At 32.5% G+C, this 24,118-nt stretch overlaps 2 protein-coding genes across 3 annotated transcripts; one reads left to right on the top strand and one right to left on the bottom strand.

Moving 5' to 3' along the window:
- Nucleotides 1–3,964: 3,964 nt before the first annotated feature.
- LOC100811136 (protein TIC 22-like, chloroplastic) lies at nt 3,965–9,289 on the bottom strand. Its single transcript, XM_006580074.4, has 6 exons — nt 8,713–9,289; nt 7,347–7,403; nt 4,630–4,689; nt 4,456–4,536; nt 4,348–4,383; nt 3,965–4,202 (listed from the first exon to the last, which is right to left on the bottom strand). Exons 1-6 carry the CDS (start codon nt 9,157–9,159, stop codon nt 4,122–4,124), a joined length of 762 nt encoding a protein of 253 aa, XP_006580137.1. The 5' UTR covers nt 9,160–9,289; the 3' UTR covers nt 3,965–4,121.
- A 3,860-nt stretch (nt 9,290–13,149) lies between these two features.
- On the top strand, nt 13,150–18,679 carry LOC102665569 (uncharacterized). Of its 2 annotated transcripts, none has more exons than XM_006580072.4 (5): nt 13,150–13,389; nt 13,684–13,884; nt 14,112–14,363; nt 15,049–17,184; nt 17,792–18,679. In XM_006580072.4, the coding sequence occupies exons 1-5, from the start codon at nt 13,353–13,355 to the stop codon at nt 18,472–18,474; spliced, it is 3,309 nt and encodes a 1,102-aa protein (XP_006580135.1). In that variant the 5' UTR covers nt 13,150–13,352; the 3' UTR covers nt 18,475–18,679. The 2 variants fall into 2 exon arrangements, with proteins under 2 accessions (XP_006580135.1, XP_006580136.1); XM_006580073.4 differs by having other exon boundaries at nt 13,158–13,389; nt 15,055–17,184.
- Nucleotides 18,680–24,118: the final 5,439 nt, after the last annotated feature.

Genomic DNA, 24,118 nt, shown 5'->3' with positions numbered 1-24,118 from the left:
TCTTTTAAATAGATAATAATTTAAGGAGACAAATATTGATTTGATTTAAAACAAAAGCTTATAAGATGTGTGTAGCAAAATGAGAAAGGTGCATGAGTACACGAGAAAGGGAATAGATATATAAGTTGTTCCATTTTCAGCAATGAAGAAGACTTAAATTTATAATATAAAATATAGATTAAATGTGATTCGTTTTCCAACTTTGATTCGTTTTACAAATAATATAAACTAACGAGCGTCAACAGAAGTAAACAAGTAATAATGGTAATTTGTTGTATATCGAATTTGTTTTAGAAGAATTATTTTAAAAAGTATAATTTGCATTTAGACATGATATTTTTAAAAGTTAATTAAAAAAATATTTTGTTTAGTTAGTAAAGTGGAACAATTTTTAGATAGTAAATGCATACTTAGTAATTGAATTTAATAAAATAATCATTTCTTAACATCTCTCTCAAGAAATTTATAAAAATAAATGATTTTCTTTATTCATAATAAATTAAACCAAACATAGACTAAAAAAGATATAACTTGAAGGTCCTATAGCCGAAATCAGTTATACCCAACGAAAAAGCTAAAATTTGAGATGAGATGAGACCATTCATGAAAACAAGAGAACATAATACAAGTAAAAAGTATTTTAATTTTTAATCTAAAATTAAGTTATGGAGAATAAATTTTAAAATAATAAGAGAAAAGATGAAAAAGAAAACAGGTCTAGAATTCAGCTTCTGTTTTCGTGAATCTAGCAAATCTTGGTTTGATAAGTTTAGTTTTGGTTTCAATGCAGCGGAATTTGCTATGCGAGGCTGTGTGATACTTGTTTAGATATATATTTGGTTGCAGGACGCTCAAACTTTGTTTCTTTTCTTTTGTCTCTTGATTTGGTGATTAATAAAACTCATTTTTTTTTAATTTAAAAGAATTAAAACAACTACCTTAAAAAACAACAACAACAACAACTCATCAAGAGAAATGTTTATTGGATCTTTTATTTCAACACAAACTCTTCTTTTCTCAAGTAGAAGTCAGTAGAATCTAAGACCTTTGCAAACCGTCTTATTTACCATAAACAAAGTTTAACGTGTATGTGTTTTTTAATACTATTATTAGGGAAAAATTATAACTATGCATATAGGTACAAACTTTTTTCTAATTTAATTTTAGAGCACATGACTATGTTAAATACTCTATTTCGAGTAAAATTTTCTCTTGTTGACCCGTGGTCTTCTACAAGGAAACAAAAAAAACTTCTATTAATTACGAGCTTTTTTTCATTGTAAAATGAATTAATCTGAATATAAAGATTCTAGCTCAATGTGTTTAGATTAAGTTTCAATTCTACTAAAATTAAGTTGAAGTCAAAGGCAACAAACAAGTACTTCAACTTTTTAATTTTTCATCATGATTATGGAGTTTAAAATCGATTCTAACTTCTAAGAGATGTACAAACACACTATAAGTGCACGCTTGAAGAAATAATTGACATTTTTTTTAACTTAAGAAATTGTAGGGGAAAAAATCTTTAAAATGAATTAACATAAGTGTACACAGAATAGGTGTTGAAATTAATATATTTTATTGTTAATCAAAATCAATCACAAACTAAAAGACAAATAATTTCGACAGACGTAAAAACATTTTAAAAAAATGCAGGTATGTACAGCGCATACAGTAATATTGAAAAGTACGAAATGAGAAGTTGAATGCTCAAATAAAAAACCATGCATGCATGCATGCATGCTAATTGTTATTATTATTTCTGGGTACATGCATGCATGTTATTATTATATTGGTAATTGAAGAACAAATTTTTGTTTGGTCTCCAAGTCTCAATCGATGGGCAATTGAATAGAAAGAGACCTACCTCTACACAACACAGGAGAGTGCACCGAAAACCAAATGAAAATCCATCAATTAAGCAAACGCAGCGTCACATCGTGCATGGTTGAGGTGGCCCTATATATGAAAAAATGCTTTGTAAATGTAAGGATTCTTATTTTTGGGGTTTGAGGATTGAGATATTCCTTTGGGATGGGGACTCACCAACTCTTCTCATATCAAACGCGTGATTTCAATGATTTTCCCCCCTTATCAGATAACGAGATTACGGATAAAATGAATAATTTGGATAATTTTGAGTTGGATTAAAATTAATAGATTAAAATAATTATTTAAAATATATTGATAGTATAAAGTGTCATTTAATTTTAAATCGTTGTGTTTGATAGTTTTGTTGAGCTTTATACTAGTTATTTAAATAATCATATTTGAGATTATTTCTTATTAATTAACAATGTTAAAATATTAATTACATGAATAGCGTGTGGAAAATAAATTCAATAAAAATAAATTAATCATTTAAAAAGAAAACATCTAATTTATTTGCCAATAATTTTTCACAGATGGATATCTAATATATCCATTTAAAATTATATTATTATTTTTTTTGTTTGTCAACAAAACTTCTCTCGCTAAAACTTCTCTCCTTGTGAGTACTATTTTAGAACCTACTATGAGCATATGCTCTTATTATGACCATCATTGATCCAATTGTTTAAATTATTGGTTTATAAAATACGATAGATGGTTTATCCATCCAATATGTTGGTATAACTCATCCAAACCATCATGTTTTATTCTTATAATTGGGAGGATAAATTTGTACACGAATATATTAGATGATTAGTGAATAAATGGAGGTAACTATCACCCTAATACTTTGTTTCAATTAGAAATGAAATACACAAGAAAGAAAGAAATAGAAAAGAATAAAAATAAAAGAGAAATAGAATAAAAATGTTTTTTGAATGAATAAAAAATAGGAAAGAAAGAAGTAAAGAAATTTCTCTTCACTTGTTTGGAAGAGTGAAAGAGAAAAATAAATAATTATATAAAAATAATTTTAATTAAAAACTAAATTTAATCTGAAAATTAAAGTTTTTAACTATTATTTTTTCTTAACATAAAATTATATATTGATATTTTTTTAATCTTTTGTTATAACAAATATTTAGTTTTTTAAGAAAATACGACAGGAAAGTGAGATCCTTCCTTCATGCCAATTTGGGGGGAGGGGGTGAAGTTTATTTAGATCCTACAAAAAAAAAAAAAAAACTCCTTATTCCTACGCCCCTTCTTAAACAATAAGTGAGAATTTGATATCTGTTGTCTATTTCTCTTCTCCATTTCTTTCCTCCCAAACTCCAGTAAAACAACGACTAAACGAGAAAGGGAACAAATTTGTGCCATCTCTTTATGAATCAACGTGTCTTGAAATTGATTTTTCTGTGAGCAACAGCAATCATCATTCATCAGGAAACCAAAAAAGAAAGAAAAAAAATATTATTATCATCCATAAATGGAGGACCAACCAATCTATAACTTTTGGTTTGGATATCAGCCTGTTTTTCTTTTACTTGTACCCCTCACTACGGCACTACCCCATTTTTTAAGGCAATTGTCAATTTAAAGTTGTCCATGCTATCAAGGAAGATTATAGTTTGCTGAAATTGTAGGATGTGCTATCTTTTTCCTGCAGCCAAGACAACTGTACTAGATAGAGGAACTTCCTTGATAGTTGATAATATGTTGGTTAAAAAATTATCGTGTGCTAAAGGTGCTTTGTGGATAAGTTACTCTAGATAAGTTCGAAGTTATAATGAGACCACTCGAAAGGTTAACGAAATAGCCAAAATTGAACAGAAAAATGAATGAGACCACATTTATACTACATGTTAGTGATGAACAATTTCGTGAGGTAAACAAGGTCAGAGATAACTACCATTTGTGATCTTACCACCGCCCCAAATCAATCAATAGCAATCTCACGATCAAGTGATGCACCTCCAAGTGGTACACGATATTTCAGACTTCAGTTAGCGTACATTAGTAATAAAGATTATGAAGTCTGATAAAACCTACTTGATAATGAAAACCAAATTAGAAAATGCAAAACCCAAACTTTCCAATAACGTTTCATATTGAAGACAGGATAGAAGAGTCTGCAGTCAGAAGTTTGTCGTATGCACAAAACCTAAATAATTGTTTGCCATGTGCTATGGATTAAAAGCTAATACCACAAGCATAAAAGGTGTCATGAATTTAATCATCATCCTGCCCTACTGCTCATTGGAGTCGTCTGAAACATCAAATCCAGGAGGTATAAAAATAACATCATCCCAGTTCGATGTAGAATTTTCCTGCAAAATTATTTTATTTAGTCTCAATTTACAAAATAGATTAGGAAAATAGATAATTGCAAAAAATCCCTTCCCTCAAAAAAGGGGAGTAACAAACACAAAGGGTTAAGTGAATTCCATCTTCTACTGTAACTTTGACACTCACCTTCATTTCTTTTATTACATCCTCTAGAGTGGCAACCTGAAAAATAAATCATGGTGAGTCCTCTGAAACAACAGGTCATACATAGAAGGGAATCATTGTGGTCTGTACCTGGATATCTCCTTTTCTCATAGTGGGATTTAATTTGTTCTGCTCACGGGCTGCCGATTTAAGTGTATTTTCCAAGTCCTCCTGTGAAAAATTCATATTGAAAATAAAAAAAAATTCAGCTTCATTTCTGACTATCTAATCTCAGGTAACTCAATGCAAGCAAATCAACAATACCTTTCTGAAGAAAAGTGGACGAAATCTCTTATTTTGGCTCTTCAATATCAGACTTCTGGACTGAAACTCACCAATATAACAACTCAAAATACTAGTTAAGGGATTCACGCATGAAAAAAATTAAGGTATCATAGCATCAATAGAAATGAGTCCAATCACAAATTATGATAACAAGATTATAAGAATTAGTGCTCCAAATATACTTGTAGAACAGTAGAACAGGTCCAGTTCATAGTGTCTCTAATACAGTATCAACTCAATCATTTTTCTTCATAACACAAACATAAATCCATTTAAAAAACGGCAAACAAGGAAGCACAGGTACTTCAAAATATAAGTAGTACCTGTGTGTTGGACACATAGTCACATATTCGTGTCAAATAGCTTCTTTTTTTTTTACTTTATATTTAATTTGTTTACCAATACATATGGGAATGCCACAAAAACTAGAAACATGATAGCCTTTTATTATGTCTACAATGACTCGTGCTAACTTTAAAGCACCAATTCTCTCTTTTGATTCAAGATTTGTGTTTTTCGTTTTAATTTTATACTTGATACTTAATTTGTGTTATATGCCCACAATTTTTAAAGTTTGATACTCATTTCATGTTGTATTGTATAGGTGCCAGTGTCCAATGTTGTAAAAAACGCGAGTTTACTCATTGACTCCTACGAGTTACGAGTTTTGCAGCCTCCATCAAGCAAAGTCGGAGGAAAGATCAGAGACACTGCAGAACGGTAATCAAGCGCAGGTTTACTTGCGAGAACGGTGGAATGTTAACCGTTCTGTTCCTGAAGGTGGGTGCAGCTTTTTGCGGTCCAGTTTGAATGCGTTTTAAAAAAAAAAACAAATATGTTGGGCTATTTGGGTCAGGTTTGCTGACCCAGTTCAAAAATGAAATAGAAGACCTACTTTCAGAAGCAAAATCGATCCTCCAAGACCCCTCTCAGAAAAATTCCGTTTGCTCCCCCTCACTGTCATCTCCATCGTCGGCCCACTCTGCCTTCGCCAATGCTTCCGTCACAGGTTTGAACTTTGAAGAAAGGAATCATGGTTTATGAATTTGTGAATGGGTGGCTAATCTGAGGTTTGAAAGATACAGGACTCCAGGCATGTGCTAGCAGCAATTTATGGGTAGCAGTAAAGTACAGGAATTTTAGATGGTCTATAGTTAGGAATTCATGGATAGAATAGTGGTTTAGGCTGTAAACCTGTAGAGGTTTTGGGACCTTGAGGGGCTTGGGGTTTGGGTTCCTATCATATGAGTATTATAGATACTGGTTCTGAATGTAGAAATTAACAGAATGAAAGAAAGGCAAATTTATTGAGCAGCATCCTGCAGCCTCCTACTCTGGATCAATGGAACCCAATGGCTTATTAAAGTAGTCTCCAAAGAATCGAAAGCTTGGTCTCTCCCACCCAAGACTAACTAACCAACTAACTCCTTCATCTTACATTCTCTCCCACTATTTATATCCTACCTCTTACAGCATCAGAGTCCCAACTAACAACAACTCTCTAAATACTTTAACTAGCAATATATTATCCTAATTGTGGGCCTGTTGCTACCAAAGTACTCCCTCCGTTCCATTTTCTTTGACGTTTTAGCAAAATAAAAAATAGTCCCATTTTGATTGCCATTTTTATATATCAATGAATCCTTAAATATTTGTTTCCTATTATATCCTTAACCATTTATTATGAAGTGAGAAAATAAAAGAGATGTATGAAGGAGAGAGAATGCAATTCATATAAAAGTTAATCGATATATTAGGAAATAACACTATTTTTTATGAAATTAAAATATTAATGGCATTTTTTAGTTCTTGTGCCAAAACCTTAAACATCACACAAAATGGGACAGAGGGAGTAACCGTGTTGTTAAATGGTCATAGCCGCCATGGTGGAGAGGATTTGTTGCCAACCAGGCAACTACCATAGGCAATTTGTGAAGGGAGGCCCATTATGGCAGCGCCATAGGCCGCGATGACCATCTGCCATGGACAACACTGGGGAGTATTATCAATATCATATTCACAAACCAGAATTCCCATTTCTGAACTAATATTAAATCGATAGCCGCATCAGAATAAAAGACTATGGAGTGTATCTCTCACTCTCATTCTTTTTATTGAGCTGATTCTTTCCCTTTTTCTCTTGAATAAAATGATAATATCAAACATTTACAATCTATATACACAAAAAGCATGCACGTTGCTAAGAGAACTTCACACTCAACCACTCCGTGCCACTTGTTTAATGATGCTTCACAAGTGGAGACTATGTTACCTACACAGCTATGAAATTCAAGGATTTTCATTATTATAATCATGTACTTCTAAGACATAAGATCACTTCATTTTTTCTTTTTTTTTGTTCTAAAATAGTATATATTTATTTATACATATATGTTTGTATGCATGTTCTTGATTGTTCATCCAATTTTGCAAGGTTTCTGCTTCTCTCTATAAACAGATAATCAGCATAAAAACAGACTCCCCATCCACTTGTGGGGATAAGCTTGCATGCATCTACCTTCCAGAGACCCCACTGGGTGGGAGCCTCAAACATGGGCTCACCCTGCTTTTCCTTAAAATTTATGTAGTATTAAAATGTTGTGAAACATTCCTTGAATCCCCTATTGTCAAATAGCTGCAACATAGGAATTAAGACACAAATGGAATGACCAGACTTAAAAAGCTGGGAGAAGAACCTGGAAAACTGGAACACCAGAAAAGCCACTGGAAGCAAAGCCAGATTTTTCCCTCTCCTGTATAGCACGAGCATACATTATCATTACTATACAGCTCAACAACCAATAGCAAGGTAAATAGATAATACAGGGATTACAAGCAAATTTTCAAACTTCACATCAACAATGCATGACGAATTTTAAGAAAATTGTATCAAATTAGCTAATTAGATCGACATAATAAAAAAATGACTAGTACACCAGAGCAGTCAAGCTCTAATTCTGGTAATTGGTAAGAACCAATCCAAAATCATAGTAAATTTGTTAAGAAGCTTTCTATCCACACAGTAATTTTCCCCCAGGAAAGCTTTGTCACCATAAATTGCACACAAAGTATTAAAAAATAATCTAGCTCAAAGAGAAACTTCTACCTTCCTCCATAAGACAACATCACATATAAGAACCAATCATAATTCCGAGAGTACCAAGGGGCCTGGGCTAAACGAATTAATACAAACACTGAAGAGTGAAAAATAAGGCCTATTTATCTGTTAAAGGTGGAAAGCAAAAAAGAACAGTGAAATGATTCAAGTTGTCATGTTTGAAAAGCCAGTAGCATAAATTATTCATTCAATGGCTTCTTTGCCATATATCCGAGACACTCCAGAAGTGGTCCATATTTGAATCCTTATTACTCCGATTCTAACAATCATATCGTACACCAACCATTAACAATGGCACATGTTCTGTTCAATCTTCTCCCCAAGGTAATTTCAAACGACACATTAAAATCATAAAAGAATCTCAATAATCAGGTTTGACTTAGATATTAGGAACTAATGGTAGCATTTAGGGAGCATTTGGTAGGAGAGAAGTTTTTGGTTTTCCAGGAATCATAGATTGGGAAACTTAGTTTCCCATGTTTGATATGCATTTTAAAAAAATAGCATTCCTAAAAGGATGTTTCCCGAGAATTTTCTTAATCGAAAACTTTTCCATGGGGAGGTAATAATCTTACTTTCTCAAGTTTAATTTTTTTCTTTTTACAACAGTAAAAATATCATGTTATTCTTTGTTAAATTATATAATGTGATAAATAATTAAAATGTGGATAACTCTTCAATGCCTGAGAAACTTATCTAAAAGATTTGTAATGTCAACCAAACTAATTTTATTCATTCCCAATAAACATGATTCCCAGGATTCATAATTCCCGGACATGACAAAAAAAATCCTACCAAACGCCCCTTAGGGTTTTTGTAGGGTTTAGGTGTGTGCAAGGTTTTAAATTTCGGTATAACAGTACGCAGAGTCGCAGAGCATGGTTTGAGCGAATCCAACTATAAATTTGGCATTTGATAATAGTAATAATAAAGAAACGACTCACTTGCAGGGCATTCTTTACTTGAGAGAACTCAGGTATCAATCTAAACGCAACGCCGTTCACCTTGAGCTGAAACACCTTGTTCAAAGCAACGGGGACAACTTTGGAGCCCTGGCGAGCGTGGGGGTCGATAAGCGTAACCTGGTTGAGGAGAGCCTCGGCGTCGTCCTTGTTGAAGCAGAAGAGGCCAAGGTTTTTCCCGGAGGAAGAGCCCGAGACCAAGAGAAACTCCTCGGAAGCGTTGCTGAGGGCGTAAACGGGAATTCCCTCTAAGCGCTCCTCGATTGCCTCCACCGTCATGGCCATGGGCCTGCCTCCCCAGGGCTGGGCTATCCGAGCCCATGGTGGCCTCGCGCGGTTGGGCTGGAGACGGGTCAGGCTGCCCAGCAGCGTGGAGCAGCGGCCCTGAAACTCCGCCAGAGCCTTCTGGAAGCCGTCAAAGTTCATCATGTTTCTTTTCTTTGTAGAGTGCAGAGACAGAAGATGGTGAGTGAGTCACTAGTGATTCTTCAAATGCTTTGTTCTTTCGCAAGGAAAGTATCTTGTTTTTTTGTTTTTGTTTTGTTTTCTGTCCCTTGAAATATCTCAAAGTATGATTTTAATTCCTATAACAAAAAATATTAATTGATTTTAATCTTTGATAAACTTATTTTCCAAAGGCAGAAAAAAATTAAGTTCTGAAATCAACTACGAAAATAAATATTTCTAGAAATTAAATTCTGAATATTTTTTTTATACAATTTCGAAATTTAAAATACGGGAACCAAATTTTTTAACACTGCTTTGAGATTTAGATTTCGAAATAATCAAATTTATGTATGAAAACATTATTGAAATGAAAAATGACAAAAAGAAAATTGGGTGCACTTTAAAAAGAAAAAAAAAAGGATTTTATAATCCCCTGATTGTTGTATGTTGTGAATGTTTTTGGGCTAGAACGGCAGCAGGCTAAGGCTATATTGATGACCCAACAACAGCCATAATATGTGTGTATAGAGATTCTATATCCTATGGACCAAAAATGAAAAATAGGAATGGCAATTGCTATTTATAACTCCACAATTGCTAAATATATCTCCTTCTTTTTATATTTTTATTGCTCAAATACTCTTTTATATAAAATCATATTTTTGCACCTCTATTTTTTATTGTTCTATGAACTTAACACTTATTTTCTCCCCTCAACCCTTTTTTTCAATCAATAAGCAATTATTTCCATAAGTTTAACGCATTCTATAATTTACTTTCCAGAAGCAAAATTAGGGGGGCACGAGGAATAAAGATATAAACACCATTTTGCCCCAAAAAAGAAAGCGTTAGCGTGTAGATGGCTTATGTGGGAATAATCAAATACTCTCCAAAAAGTTAATTTTCAGAAGAAAAAAATGATAAGAAGATGCTAAAAAAACTAGAATTACTAAATAGGGAATGTAAATATATCAATTGCCAATAAGAATTCTATATTCTTGACCAAACTTTTAATATCCAAAAGTAGAAGTGAGTGTATAGTTGGATTCAATTAAAAAATCCAAAAATCATAATGAATTGAAAGATTACTATTTAACATCAAATTCATCCATTTACATTGTCGGTTACGTTGGGTAGCAAGTCAAACGGGTTTTAGATGAATCAGTTGGGTATGTGAGGACGTCAAATGTGGTTGAAAGATACAAGTAGTTATTTTCCATTATACAATTTAATTATACACAATATTAAAGTTGATATATGACAATAATAGGTAAGATGAACGATCTTGTTTCATATTTATATGGTCTTAATCGGGTTGGGAGATGTTCAAGAAACTAACCCTAACAATTTTTGGATTGGGTAAGGAAATTAATAAACTCGTCTCATGCTCACCCATAATAGCACTTGTTGAAATTTGAGTTCATAATTAACTTTAAGACTTCTAGTTACATATGTTCTCTAGTAGTATGAATAATATTTTAAAAAATATATTTGTTATAAATTTTAATTATATCAAATAAATATTTATTGTATTCAATGCACGACCTAAAATATCACTTCAAAAAAAGTTGATATAGTATCTTACTTAATTTCGACTACTATCATCTCTTATGAATTAAAAGTTTTCTTTTGAATTTAATTTTTTGTTTTTTATTTTGAAATATTAATCTATAATCTATAATTACATATAAAAAAATACAAAGTTTTGGTATACACATTTTTTTATCCTTTTTATGATAACTACCTTCATAAATCTCTTTTATTACATCTTTCAAATAACCCATACCAATAGTTATATACTGTAATCCACCCACAATTATTTAACTTTTATTATTTATAATTTTTATTTTTAAAATTTTTACAGAGAGAGACACCAAGTATTAATAATAAAAACATCTCATTATAGAGTATTTTATTTTTAAAACACACAATTTCACCACACTTAATAATAACAACACTAATTTGCTCTTTAAATTTTCAATGCTCATTTAACTCGTTAGTAATAGGACAAAGGTGAAAGGTTTCTCTCTCCTTATCATTTGATCATTTAACGCAATTAAAATACCAATCTTTGTTGTTATGTGACTATAATACTTCTTTATTGTCTTCTAAGGCACGCTCCGACACTAACCACCTTAACTAAAATTTCTTAGATTGGCCAGTTAGGCAAAGATGATTTTATCCACTAGATCCCCAACAACACAGGACTTGCTAAGGGCCCCACCATTGCACCACTTAACTCACCAAATTATTGTGACCGTCTCCATCTCCATTTCTAATAACTTAGAATCTCTTTAAGTTTACACTACTTTTGGTGCACCAATATATTGCCTCCTTAAAGAGAATAAACTATTATTACTAACATTTTCTATTTAGGATTAGTACACCTAAGTTTGTTTGTTTTTAATGTGTTTTAAGATACGTTGAACTGACCTTTAAACTTAATTTAATCCATCCTAAACTTGCAATGACAGTTTATTACATGATTTATTATTTAATATTGTTTTTTTTATATTTGAAAAAAAACTCTGCAGATAAAAAAGCATGATAATGATTTGTGAACTGTGTAATGTGTATGAATCCAAACTGAACTACCCCATATATTATATACTGTTAGTTCGAAAGCGAGACGATTGAGTAGTCCAACAGCAGAATCGGACGAAACCAAACCCAGCGTACATCAACAATCATATGTTGGAGATGGCCCAATGTCCCAGAAGTTTTTATTTTTAATATGTTATAATTATTTTTGTACGTTTAAAATATTGGAATGCATTGAAACTTAAAAAATAAAAATAAATGGTTAAGAAATACTAGTCCCATCCTCGATGATTTTAACAAACTGCTACAAAGTAAACTGAAAAATATTACAATAATCTGATATGTTCGTTGACTTTTGAATAACTATTTTTTACTGTTTTTTCCCATTTAAGATCAATGTGCTCTCTTGCCGAATAGTGTTATTCCAATTTAAAATAGAAATTACATTGATTGTGGTGATAACTTTGGTTATGATTGGTACTTTTTTTAAAAGCGGTTATATTTGATACTTCTTTTTTGAGGAGATTATGTTTGATACTTAATAATTGGTAAAATGAAAAAAAAAATTAAAAAAGATGAAATAAATAAATTGTCATACAGTCACTTAGATTTTATGATATGATATAGATTTTTATTAATCCTATATACTTAGAAGAGAAATCATCCCAAATAAAAAAAAGAGAGAAATGAAATAAATGAAACACATTAGTTTATACTTTTACCATGTTTTATTAAGTTACATCTCAATTTGGGCAACCAAAATAACAACATACATTTTACTATTTTCGTGAATATAATCGTACCATATATAGTCTTCCATGTTAGTATAATTTTGCACGAGCTCACAATAAAAGCCTCCCATGGCCTAATTAAGAATAGCAATTTTTAATAAATACAAAGAAGTGAGAAATAGTGAATGAAATACACCAAACCCAAACCTAATTGCAGCGTAACCATCGTTTCTCGGATAGAAACAAAAAAATAGTAATGTAACTATTAGAAGTGGTTGCAACGTACGCAGGGGACATACTTTCTCATTTGGCTTTGGACGCTTACATGGATAGACCGTACACACTACACATCACAGAGATTTTACTCCAACCACCAACCTCATTGGCCGTCATTCTCCCTACCGTCACAGCCATGTAACCCCTTCCACTCTCCGCAGCGGTGGAATGGTCGTAACGGGCCGAGGCACGTGCAGCGCATGTGCACACTAAGTGTTGTACATTGATGACATGTTTACCCCTGAGAATAACGTGAGAAGACCAAAATACCCTTTTGGACGTACAATTGTACAAGTGTTTGAAGCGGAGAATAGAGATGGAAACGGAAGTTTCGTGTTTCTATGAACAGTGAGTGACTTACGTTGTCCACATGGGTGTGGGCCCTTTTGTGTCTTTTTCTTTATGCTGTTGCTCCAAACCAGTAGTGTACTACTACTCCACTTCCACTGTAATTACCCTCTTGTTTCTCTGCAGCTTCTCTGCTTATCTTACTCTAACACACACACACACCAACCCTTCTTCTGTTCTGCTTCCATTCCACTAAAGTTTTGGTTTTTCTAGCCTCCCCATTCTTCTTCTTCCTCTGGGTTTTCACTTGTTGGATTTTCTTACTCTCTTTCATTGTCAATGGATAACCAGGATCAAAGAAGAACTCACACTGCAGGTGCTTTTTCTTTTGCATTTCTCTTTAAAGGGTCACTGCCCTCATCCTCATCCCCTTTTTTTTCTCCACTTTCTTCTTCATCTCTCTCCTTTCCTTTCCATGTTTCATTATTATATTATTTCTCTTTCTGGGTTTTGTTGGTTTGGTGTTTTTCTTATGAAAAGTCTTTGTCTTTCTGGGGTGTCTGGTTTTGGAAATTATGTCTGTGTTCTTTTTGAAGTGTTTTAAGTTTCTCGAGGTGAAGATTCTTATGGTCTTATTATTATTTTTTTGTTGAAAAATTTGATGTTGAAGGACACGAGAGTCATGGAGTTCATTTGTGTCACAAATGTGGATGGCCATTTCCAAATCCACATCCGAGTGCCAAGCACAGGCGTGCTCACAAGAAGATCTGTGGAACCATTGAAGGTTACAAACGGTCTGCCTCCGAGGGACAACCCCATTTGAATGGCTCAGATGATGAACATGTTTCTGATGATGATCACAAAACACCAGGTGAATTTCCTTCTTATATGTAGTGTTTTAACTTTAATACTGAGAAATACTAGGAGATGAAGTAAATCTAACTAACTTCGATGCTGAGAAATACTAGAAAATGAAGTAAATCTAACTGATCTTGACTTAGTGAGATTAATTTTAATTACTTTTCTATATGTATAGACTTTGAAATTAGTACTACATTCCAAAACAGAAGGTTTGCTGATTTGTTGCTATTTTATTAGGTTTGGTTGTGTCAGGTCCAAAATCCTTGGAGACAGGCAACAATGAGAAGGGCAATGAAGGAAATGGAGAAAAATTAATTAGATCAGAAGATGAGGTGTTTTCGGATGCAGTTGCAGACTTTTTGGATAGTGGATCGAATCCAGAAATTAAGGAACGGTTGCAAGATAATTTGGACTCAGGTGCTAATGTGGAAAGGGTTGACATAAAAGAAACAAAATTTTCAGGGTCTTCTGAGGGCAAAGATTTCAATGGTGCGAAGATAGGTTTTAGTGTTTTACATCACATTTCCTTTTATTAAATTGTATTGTTAGTTTTTTCAACGAGCATGGACTTCTGTGCAGTAAAAAATTTTGGCCTGGTTAATTAAAATAAGGGTAAATATGTGTTTGCATGATTTACAGGTATTAACCTTGATGATTGCAAAAAAATCTCTAAAGCCGTTTATTGACTTAATTTGTATATGTTGATTGTATTGCTCAACTGAGTCCTAGAAAGCAAAATTTGCATCTTTTCACATGACTGCTACATGATGAGCATCAATAAACTAAACGTCCACAATCCGTCTTTCTTTGTTTTGTTCAATGAAATTTAACTTTTTATGAGTGTTATTTGCTTGTTAGAAACTTCTGAAAAATCAGATATGTTATAAACTAAACCTTTTAAGTTAACTGCTGTTGTAAAATTATATTAAAAGGGAGAAAAAATCCGATGTGTTGTTTTGATTTTTATTGGTGCAAATATCCAGGATTTTCAAACTTTTGGAAGGATATTGATGCAAATATCCAGGATAGCACAAGTATATTGATGCACACACATGACATAACTACATAATTATTTTCCAAAAACTTATTGAATAGGCATTTTTTCTGACAATATCTCTCTTTTACTGTGTGCTTTGTTTCTTCTGTGGTTCTTGTCTGATTATCTGTTTCACAGCTGCAGATGCAAGTCAGTTTATTGACAAGTCAACTGATGACAGCCAAATTCAAAATCTTAATATTTTTCAAAATGAAAGTGTTGAAGTGGGAACCGCGGTGGAGTTGCAAGGTCAATTATCATGCCCTACTGTGGATCCATTGTCAAGTTCCATTGCAGACTTGAGGACTGAAGAATCAACTATTGTGGATAGTGATGTTTTTTTTGGTTTGTCAAGTGACTCACTTCTTGGTGAAACTGAAGCCATGCCTGATATATTGCCAGAAAAGAAAATCCATGCTGTTGAGAATGTGACTGATTGCAGTTTGATATCTGTTGCAAAGGAATCTAATTTTAAAGAGAAGGATGAGATTAATTCTGCTGTACATGTGGTTGAAATTGTGGAATCATCTGATAATGGTGTAGGTGAAGCATGTGAAGAAGTGTCTAAAATAGCAGTTAGTGATGCAGTTTCTTTGGATTATCAAGTGGGTGATGGAGCTGATCATCTGAAGGAAAATAATGGTGCTGAGATTAATTCCTACAGAGATGTGGTTGAAATTGCGGAATCATCTGATAAAGTTGTAGGTGAAATGAGTGAAGAAGTGTCTAAAATAGCAGTTAGTGATGTAGTTTCCTTGGATCATCAAGTGGGTGATGGAGCTGTTCATCTGAAGGAAAAGAACGGTGCTGAGTTCCTTTCTTTGTTGCCCCCAGATAACCTTCCTCTTGAGTTAAACTCAGTTGTGATTACAAATGATGCTCAGGGAGACTCTGCATATATGATACAGTTTGCTACTTCCAGTGATAACAAAAATTTACAGGAAAAGGGAGAAGGAAATGTTAATGTTAATCCTCTTCCTACATATGATGATAGATCTGATGAAGCACATCCTCGGAGTGAGTATGGGGACTTTAAAGATCTCGAAGGAGTGGCATACCAAAATCCTTTCCTACAATCATCTGAGTCATTGGAATATGAGGCAGATAACTTGAAGGACAAAGTTAGTGAGGAAAATAAATTTCATTTTGACGCAAACCAATTGAGTGAAAAAAGTGACATCCTCTCTCTAGATATGGATGTTATAGATAATAGCATGAAGATGGAGCCAGTCAACAGTGAGCCTACACCTAAAGAAATGCATGCCGAAGAGTGTACTGAAGTTTCTCCAGCCAAGGTCACAGTTGAATGCCATCAAAGATCAGATGACATTGATGCCTCTAGGAATGCTACAAAAACTGAGACAAATGAAATTCATATGGTTCACTTTTCTGAAGAGCATGGATCTGATGACACGTGTAAAAATTCCCAGCAGATAAGTTTACCAGAAGGTAGTTTAATGGCCTCTTCTAATGAGAGTCAGAGGGATGAATCCTTTGGGTGTGCAACTAGTGAAACAACTAGGGCAATTAACATAAACAGCACAAGTCATCATGAGGTAAAAATAACTGAAATAAAAGATGTAACTTCAGATGGCAAGGTTGTAGGATCTAATTTAGAAAATGATATTGAAATTATATTGAAAGATCTTCAACCCAATGACATCTTGCAATCTGAAGTCAAGCAATCAGATGACTTATTTAAGAGTGACAGCACTAGTAAGAGTGATGCTGCTGGTGAAATGGGTAAAAATGAACATGATAGTCCTGATGCTCAATGCATGGAAAGGCTCATTGTGAGTGATACTTCATTGCCTAAATCTGCTACCAGTCATTTTGAAAGCCCAGCTATTTCAGAGTCTTCAGACATTGTGGATGATGGGCCTGTGAACAAGTCAAATGGTACAGAGTGCAGAAATACAAATCCACTACCAGGTGCCCAGAAAGACATAAAAGAAGATGAAGTCTATATTAATATCAAACTAAATGAAGAATATAACAAGTCTGTTGATGTTGATACTCCTACCGAGTCACATCAAGCAGAAGATGCTGGACTATTAGTGAAGGCTGCAGAAGACCTTGCTAGGGAGTATACATCTCCTTTAACTACTGAACCTTCTGCTCAGCCTGACAGGGAAGTGTCCGGACTTACTGCTGTGCCTGTTCAAGATCAAGCTGGTAATAACTTGGGTAAACTTGGTTCATCCAGAGTTGATGCTTCAGTTGAGTCAGGTAGCCGGTGTGACAGTTTGGAAGGCATCTGGGGCTCTGTTTCAGGTATATATACATTTGTTGTTTTTAACAGAAAACATTTGTACTGTTTAGATACATTCTATAGTAGGGCTATTGTAATTTGCCAGGGTTAGTTAATGAAACCAGGTAATGTGATGCAGTGCTTGTTAAAGAGAAGTTATCTGTAGATCCAGGTGCTATACTGCAATATTACCTTTTCATAGTTGATTAGAATGGGTGAGATCTTTTTGCATAAACTTATTCTCACCAAAGACACATACATACCGGCTATTATACCTGTGTGCAATTGTGCATCCCTAAATCTTGCCTGGGGCTGAAATTTCCAAATGAATTTCGTTGGTAATGATTTTTGCATGCTTACGAAGATGCATGCCTAGATCTTGTCTCAATGTTTTTCACCAATTATATTCACCTGTTGCTTTGGCGTGATCCATATAGTTTTTCTCCCTCGTCCTTTCTAGGATTGTTTTTCCTTGTGTAAAGGGGGAGAGGAAAGTCGAAAGAGGATCCATCTCTTTTGTTGTGTCCTTGCCTTGCATTATTTGTATAAAGAAATTAAACTAAAATATTTTAATGGTTTTTGGGAGGAAAAAATTGTTTTTTACTTTTTGTTTCATGATCCATGAAACAGTTCTGTCAATTCAATCCGATGCACCAGCTGTTATTGATGCTGAAACCTTGCCATCAACTGGCTTGCTGGCATCAACAGAAGCAGGGAAATCAAACTTCAACGACTCAAAAGCTACACCTGACAGACAGCAGTCTGGAAAATCAGAAATGTTTGAAGCACCATCTTTCATGACATTGGTTGATCCTGGTCAGGTTAGCCCAAAAGCCAATGCTTCTGAAGTCCAGAAGGGACAGAACACACAACAGCCAGATTCCACTTCACAGGCTGCTTGGTTTCCCACTCTTACACAAGTTGTCAATGAGTCTCAAGGGAGAAAGAAGAATGAAGAAATAATAGCCAAGGTGACAAACTGGAGCACTAGTAAGGAGCACACTCCTCTTAAGAGCCTCTTAGGTGAGGCTGCCCATAGCAGCAAGCCAAGATCTCCAAAAATGGAAGAAAAATCAGTGAGTCAGAAGAGTGGTAAAGTTCCGGAAAAGAATGGTTCTGGGTTGACAACTGTTAACTCCATTCTGGGTCCTGAATCCCCTGTGGCTCAAGTGGTAAAAGGAGAGGTTGCAAAAGAATGGAACTCTCCAGCAAGATATCCTGCTGATATCAAGAGAGAAAAAAGGAAAGTTAAGAGCAGACCATACTGGATACAATTGGTATGCTGCACATCTGTCAGTCCTCAGCGAAGGTAGAAAATCACTAGGTTCTGATAATGCTTCCACTCTGATGGATTCTGGTCATAGACATGCTATTTGCAGTATTTTTCTGTTTTTAGTTTGTCTTTGGGTGCATATTTTGATCATGTGTCTTCTGTTCATTTTGGTAGCCTCCTAGGAGTTTGGTTGTATATGTTGACCATCTTCAGTTATTATTTATCCCTGCGGTCATACATTTTTACCATACATAGTAACGTATCATTATTTTGGCCTGGACCCATATTTTAGTCCGGTCTTAGTTCTTGAATTTTTTTTGTCCCAAGGGTCGGGAAATATGGTCTTTGTCTGAGATTATGTCTCATAATAACTAGCAGTTTCTGCTTTTTACATGGGATTCATTCTTGTGGAATCCTTTGATAATAGAAGCCCTAAGGAGAGAAAAGGGATTGAGGGATTCTGCTTTAAGGATATCTCATTAATGCCTGTATATAAAGTAGACTCAATCATGCATGGGTGCATGAAGAAGAAATTTACTTTCATAAATAGCTGTAAAAGGCAGGAGTATAAATTGACTCTGAAAAAAGTTCAATAACCTTAAGCATGTAGATCAATTAGTGGAGGATTTGTTTTATTTTTAGTTAATCGGTGGTCTCAAATTTTTTAGAACGTAGATATGTTAAAATTCAGTAGGGAGGAATCTTGTCGCATTGTGGTATTACCCGAGCTTTAATAAGTTAGACTTAAGGAAGACATTACATTGATATATCATTTTTTAAGTCTTAGATTTTAAGTCAAGTAGATTGTGTATTTTATTTCTGTCACGGGAAGTAGTAGACCTTTTGAAAAGAAAGAGAAGAACAGATATAAGGATTAAGGAGTAGAAAAGGAGCAAGTGCATTGCAAGAAATCAAACATTCGCTCTCAGTATAGTGTAATTATTCTAGTTTTTTAAAGTATCTATTATGCTTTTTTTAGAAGAGTATCTATTATGCTAATGAATAAGGATACGTTGTTTGCACATTAAAATTTAATTTATGTTAATCACTAAATATGCAATATATTTATAATTAGTCTTATTCATTTTTTTTTATTTTACAAATGTGAGTGTGGGCTGAAAAATATTTATAAATAAAAATCTAATTAAAGATTATTAATTAGGTTTTGTCATAAGATTATTATTTTGATGTGATTTTAAAATAAGTCACATTAGTATATATTTTATATATATTCTAATTATATAATATTATCTGGATTATATAGTCATATCAGTCAATTAAGTTTTTTTTTTCAATTTAAATTTGAAGACCTAATAGCAAATTTTGTATTTTTTTATTTTGTTTTTAATTTAGTATTTTATTAAAAGATCACTTTATATTTAATCTTTCTAGTTCAATCCCTAATCTTTCTAATTTGGCTTCCACGATGTTGGGATGCCAGGGAAATCCTGAAACATAGCTCAAAAATTAGTGGTGTGCATAGTGAAAACAGTAGTGGGTGCACGCCCAGAAGCAATACATTTTCTTCGAATTTTGAATCGGGTTGCTGCTGCTACTGTTTACTTGTTCATTCACAAGTAATTCTCCTCCACTTTCTGCAGGGAGAGTGGTAGGAAAAACCAGTGTTATTAAAATGGTCTTAGGCCTATTAATTATTTATTTATTAACTATAAGTCATATGTCTCATGAGATATTATTAATTTTAACACAAATTTCTAAGTAATTTTTGTCATGCGCGTAAAATCTACATATCTGTATAGAGATTTTATAGGAAAGTTCGATTAATGTTTTTGATACGGAATTAAAATAAAAAAGTATAACGTAGAAAAGTGTTTGTAATATTTTAACCGGGTATCAACTTGAGCTCGAAAATACATGTATGAAACGCCTTACAATGATTGAATCGAACAACCAAAAAATAAACAAATATGGTTCTGTCAAACAGAATAAAGAATTACGTCAAGGCTCCTCGCCGCCACAGCCTCTTTGACTAGGCCGCTGCTTGTGTTGGCACCACCATGGTAGTGGTGGCCGTGGTTGTCGGAGAGGGATGGAGGGTGGTAGTACTTACGGCCTGTTTGGGGGCAATTAGAGTGAAACCTTGCAGCAATCCTGACCCCTTGGTCAAGAATCTCAACCAGCTTCCCCATGCAGCTATTCTATCAAAACTCAAAAAACCACTCACCCTCTTTTCTATTCTATTCTCTCAGAATTTCTTGGAGGGGAGTTAGAGAGAAAAGAGAAAAGGGTGTGTTACAAGAAGACAAGAGGCATGAGAATGGAAAAAAGAGAGATTGTTGTTGAAACTGAAGTTGTATTGTGGGAAAAACCAGAGTGGCATTGACGTATATATATAGCTGGTGCCTTGCCATTTCCACTTTCTGGGGCAGTGCCGTTTCTTAGTATTTTCTTTTTTTAATATTATTGTTGACTTGTTCGGTCAGAACCGCGTTTCGCATAATGCATATGTTTGTGCGTCCTATATTTGACTAATTGTTTGTCTTTTGATTTTTCTTTTCTTTTAATGCATTTTATACTTTTTTATTGCTTTGTTTTATTGTAATTAAGGGTGAGAATTTGAAAGAAAAAATAGATTGGAGCTGACTTAATTTTGAAAATAAAAAGGGTTTAATATAATCTGTTCACTGTCAAGTGTATATATAGGTCATTTTGAAGATTTCTAACGTTTAGCACGACTATTTTGAAAATTTGGTCAATCTGAATTTTAATTTAAATGCTTATTTAATAGTTTTATAATTTTTTCTAAATTTAAAATATTATTTGAACTTTTTTTTTCTAAACGCATGTGTTTTTCAAACCACTAAATCTGTCGTTTGTTCAATAACATAAATGCAGTAAAATCTTATCCACTAGTGTTAAATTATTTGAGCTGAAGTAGATTAATTTAGATTATGTATTATTTTTAGTTTTAGAGCAATCATTCCTAATTATTTATTAAAACTATAATATTTGAGTTTATAATGGTTAAAATCAGAATTAGTTTCAAAAAAATTAAAAAAAAAAAGAGATACAGTAATAATGTGCATTGGTTTCAAAAGATATATCTAATCTAATATACAACCTTATATAGTATTGCTTCTAATACTTAATTAAGAATTGAATACGAAATTATGAACGAACTAATCATAAAATAAAATAAAAATATGAACGAACTCGGTTAATTAGCTTGACTTTTAAGGAAAGAGTACTATAGATTTATCTGTTTATTTGGTAGTATATAATGTAATATGTGTGGAAAAATATAAAAAGGAAAAGATTTTCTTCGGTGTTTTTTTATTCAAACGCAATATTATGATTATATATATTTTTGTGAAGTAAATATATTAGCATAAGCCACAAAATATATTATAAAAAGAAGCAACTAAAAACCTAAAAAGGAAAAAGGAAAAGAAGAAATACAAGCAGGTTCTGCCTTATTAAGGCGTTAACAGGAAAGTTATGAACATCACCATACTTAGCAAAAATATCAGCAATCTGATTTGCTTTTCTATAAACATGATTTCACAACTTGACATATTGATGAATAGACATCACCAAATTATAGAAAGAATGGAAATCTCCGCAACCTTTCGAAAGAAATTAATGACATTGGAATCAAAGTAAGCGACTAGCTTTTGAAATTTTATACCCTAAGCCAGCTTTAACCCATGTCAAATATTAATTCCATAGCTGTGACTCTAAAATAGAACAAGAACCTAAATTAATTGCGTAACAAAACTGGAAGACACGGTCTATGTTAATATACTCTTCCGTTCCAAAATAATTTTTTTTATAGCTTTTTGTTCTTATTCCAAAATAATAGTTTTTTAAAATTATTTTTCTAACAATATGCCTAGATAGTGTAATTAAGAAGATCAATTAATATTTGCATTAAAAAGCGATATATGTCATAAAAATAGTAATGAACAGTAGGATATATTTTTGTGTGGATAATGACATAACTTATTATAAAATAGTTGAAAAATTAAGAATATTTTATCTAAATTTGTATCAATTGAATATTTTTTAATTAGTATGTGGTAACCTTAAAAGACTATGATTTTGGAATGGAGATGGTACCTGCTGTTATTTTTTGTTATAAGTAGGTTAAAGAATATAATAATATGAAAATTAATAAAATATTCTTACGCGGCTTGTAGAAAGTTACAAGCACCCGTATAAAAAAATTACAAGCACTAACCTATTTAAAAGTAAATAAATGAAAGGAGGATACTTTACGTGGCTTCCCGTAAGCCACACACCAAAACACTAAAAAAAGGAGAGAGAGAGAAGAAAGACGAAGCTTATATAAGACGCACAAAGCACGTCAATAATCGGCCAATTGAAAGAAGGAAAGGGAGAGACCAATTAGAGAAAGTCCAGTGAAGGTCGTGAAAATAAAAATGAAAAATCGCAGGACACAAAAGTGATAAGGAGGAAAGAAAATTAGAAAGAAGAGAGTAGTAGTTTAATAAATTTGCAATAACAATCACACCTAAACCCCCTGGGGGTGGAAATTGGAAAAAAAGGACCAACTAATGGCTGATATTCTAATTTCATAGGTAAAATATATGTGGATAAAAATTCAATTTAGATTAGATTGAATTATCTTTTAAAGTTAAATTTAAAATTTAGACCAATAAAAATATTCATATTTTTTAACTGTCTCTTTTTTAATTTGTATTAAATTCTCAAAGAAATTATATCATTATATTAGTATTTTAACTCATACAACATGTATGCATAACTTTCATATACATATATATTTTAAAGAAAACTAATAAAAAATTAAGTATGAAATATTGTGTACTTTAAAAATTAAAAAGAAATGGAAAATTTTCAATTTATTAATGGTTTGTTTATCTATAATATAGAAGTGCTAAAAATACATTTTTTTAACTTATTGAGACTTATAAAAGAGGATTAAATTTTCTAAAATAAGATCCATTAAATTTTGTGATTTTCAATAAATTTTAATTAACCAGAGAATGTGTCTTTAAAAAGTCAAAGTATGTTAGAAGATGTGTTTCTAGCATTTCTTATATGTACTATTACTTTTTTTTCATAATAAGTGTTGTCCTAATTTTTTTATATAGACAAAATCTAATAAATTAAGGATGACAAAATATTTCTAGATCTTATGAGTATCCACAATCAAGACAATTACTTGTAATATTGGATCTAGGTACGAGCATATATATATTTACGCATGTATAAGTGTAAGTACTATTATATCCAACTCACTCCTCATACATATCATATATATATAACTTTTCTATGAAAAATGATTATATTTTTTTTATGGCTAATACTCTATGTCTCTAATATCTAATAGTATCACTGTCTTAAAGTCAAAAACTTCAAACCTTTAATTATAATTCTTGTTAAAGGATCATAACATTAACTTTAACGATTATTATTTTAGATGATTATCTTTATAATTTTATTTATTTATGATTAAAGTTTGGACAAATTAATGTTATATTTATTTATTTTTAATATTGTCTGTGTTTACTTTTAATGTTATATTTGAGTTATTTAATAATAAATTTTTACTATAATTATAATAATTATTTTTTTATTGTTTTATTTTTGTTAACTTTATAATGAATAAAACGTGAGCACAAATATGATTATATAAGTATTCAACATGTATGAGGATGAAGATTAAAATTAGTATATGA

The sequence above is a fragment of the Glycine max genome, chromosome 5 (assembly GCF_000004515.6).
Source record: "Glycine max cultivar Williams 82 chromosome 5, Glycine_max_v4.0, whole genome shotgun sequence".
Taxonomy (NCBI): domain Eukaryota; kingdom Viridiplantae; phylum Streptophyta; class Magnoliopsida; order Fabales; family Fabaceae; genus Glycine; species Glycine max.
The sequence above is the reverse complement of the archived record's forward strand: the minus strand, read 5'-3'. Positions and strand labels throughout refer to the sequence as shown.

Excerpts from the sequence above, each read along its gene's own strand:
- LOC102665569 (XM_006580072.4), top strand. The coding sequence starts at position 13,353 with ATGGATAACCAGGATCAAAGAAGAACTCACACTGCAG. Across the intron at positions 13,885-14,111 it reads TGATGATCACAAAACACCAG|GTTTGGTTGTGTCAGGTCCA; the intron begins GTGAATTTCCTT and ends CTATTTTATTAG. Across the intron at positions 14,364-15,048 it reads TGAGGGCAAAGATTTCAATG|CTGCAGATGCAAGTCAGTTT; the intron begins GTGCGAAGATAG and ends TCTGTTTCACAG.
- LOC100811136 (XM_006580074.4), bottom strand. The coding sequence starts at position 9,159 with ATGATGAACTTTGACGGCTTCCAGAAGGCTCTGGCGGAGTTTCAGGGC. Across the intron at positions 4,537-4,629 it reads GTCCACTTTTCTTCAGAAAG|GAGGACTTGGAAAATACACT; the intron begins GTATTGTTGATT and ends AATTTTTCACAG. Across the intron at positions 4,203-4,347 it reads ATGTAATAAAAGAAATGAAG|GAAAATTCTACATCGAACTG; the intron begins GTGAGTGTCAAA and ends ATAATTTTGCAG.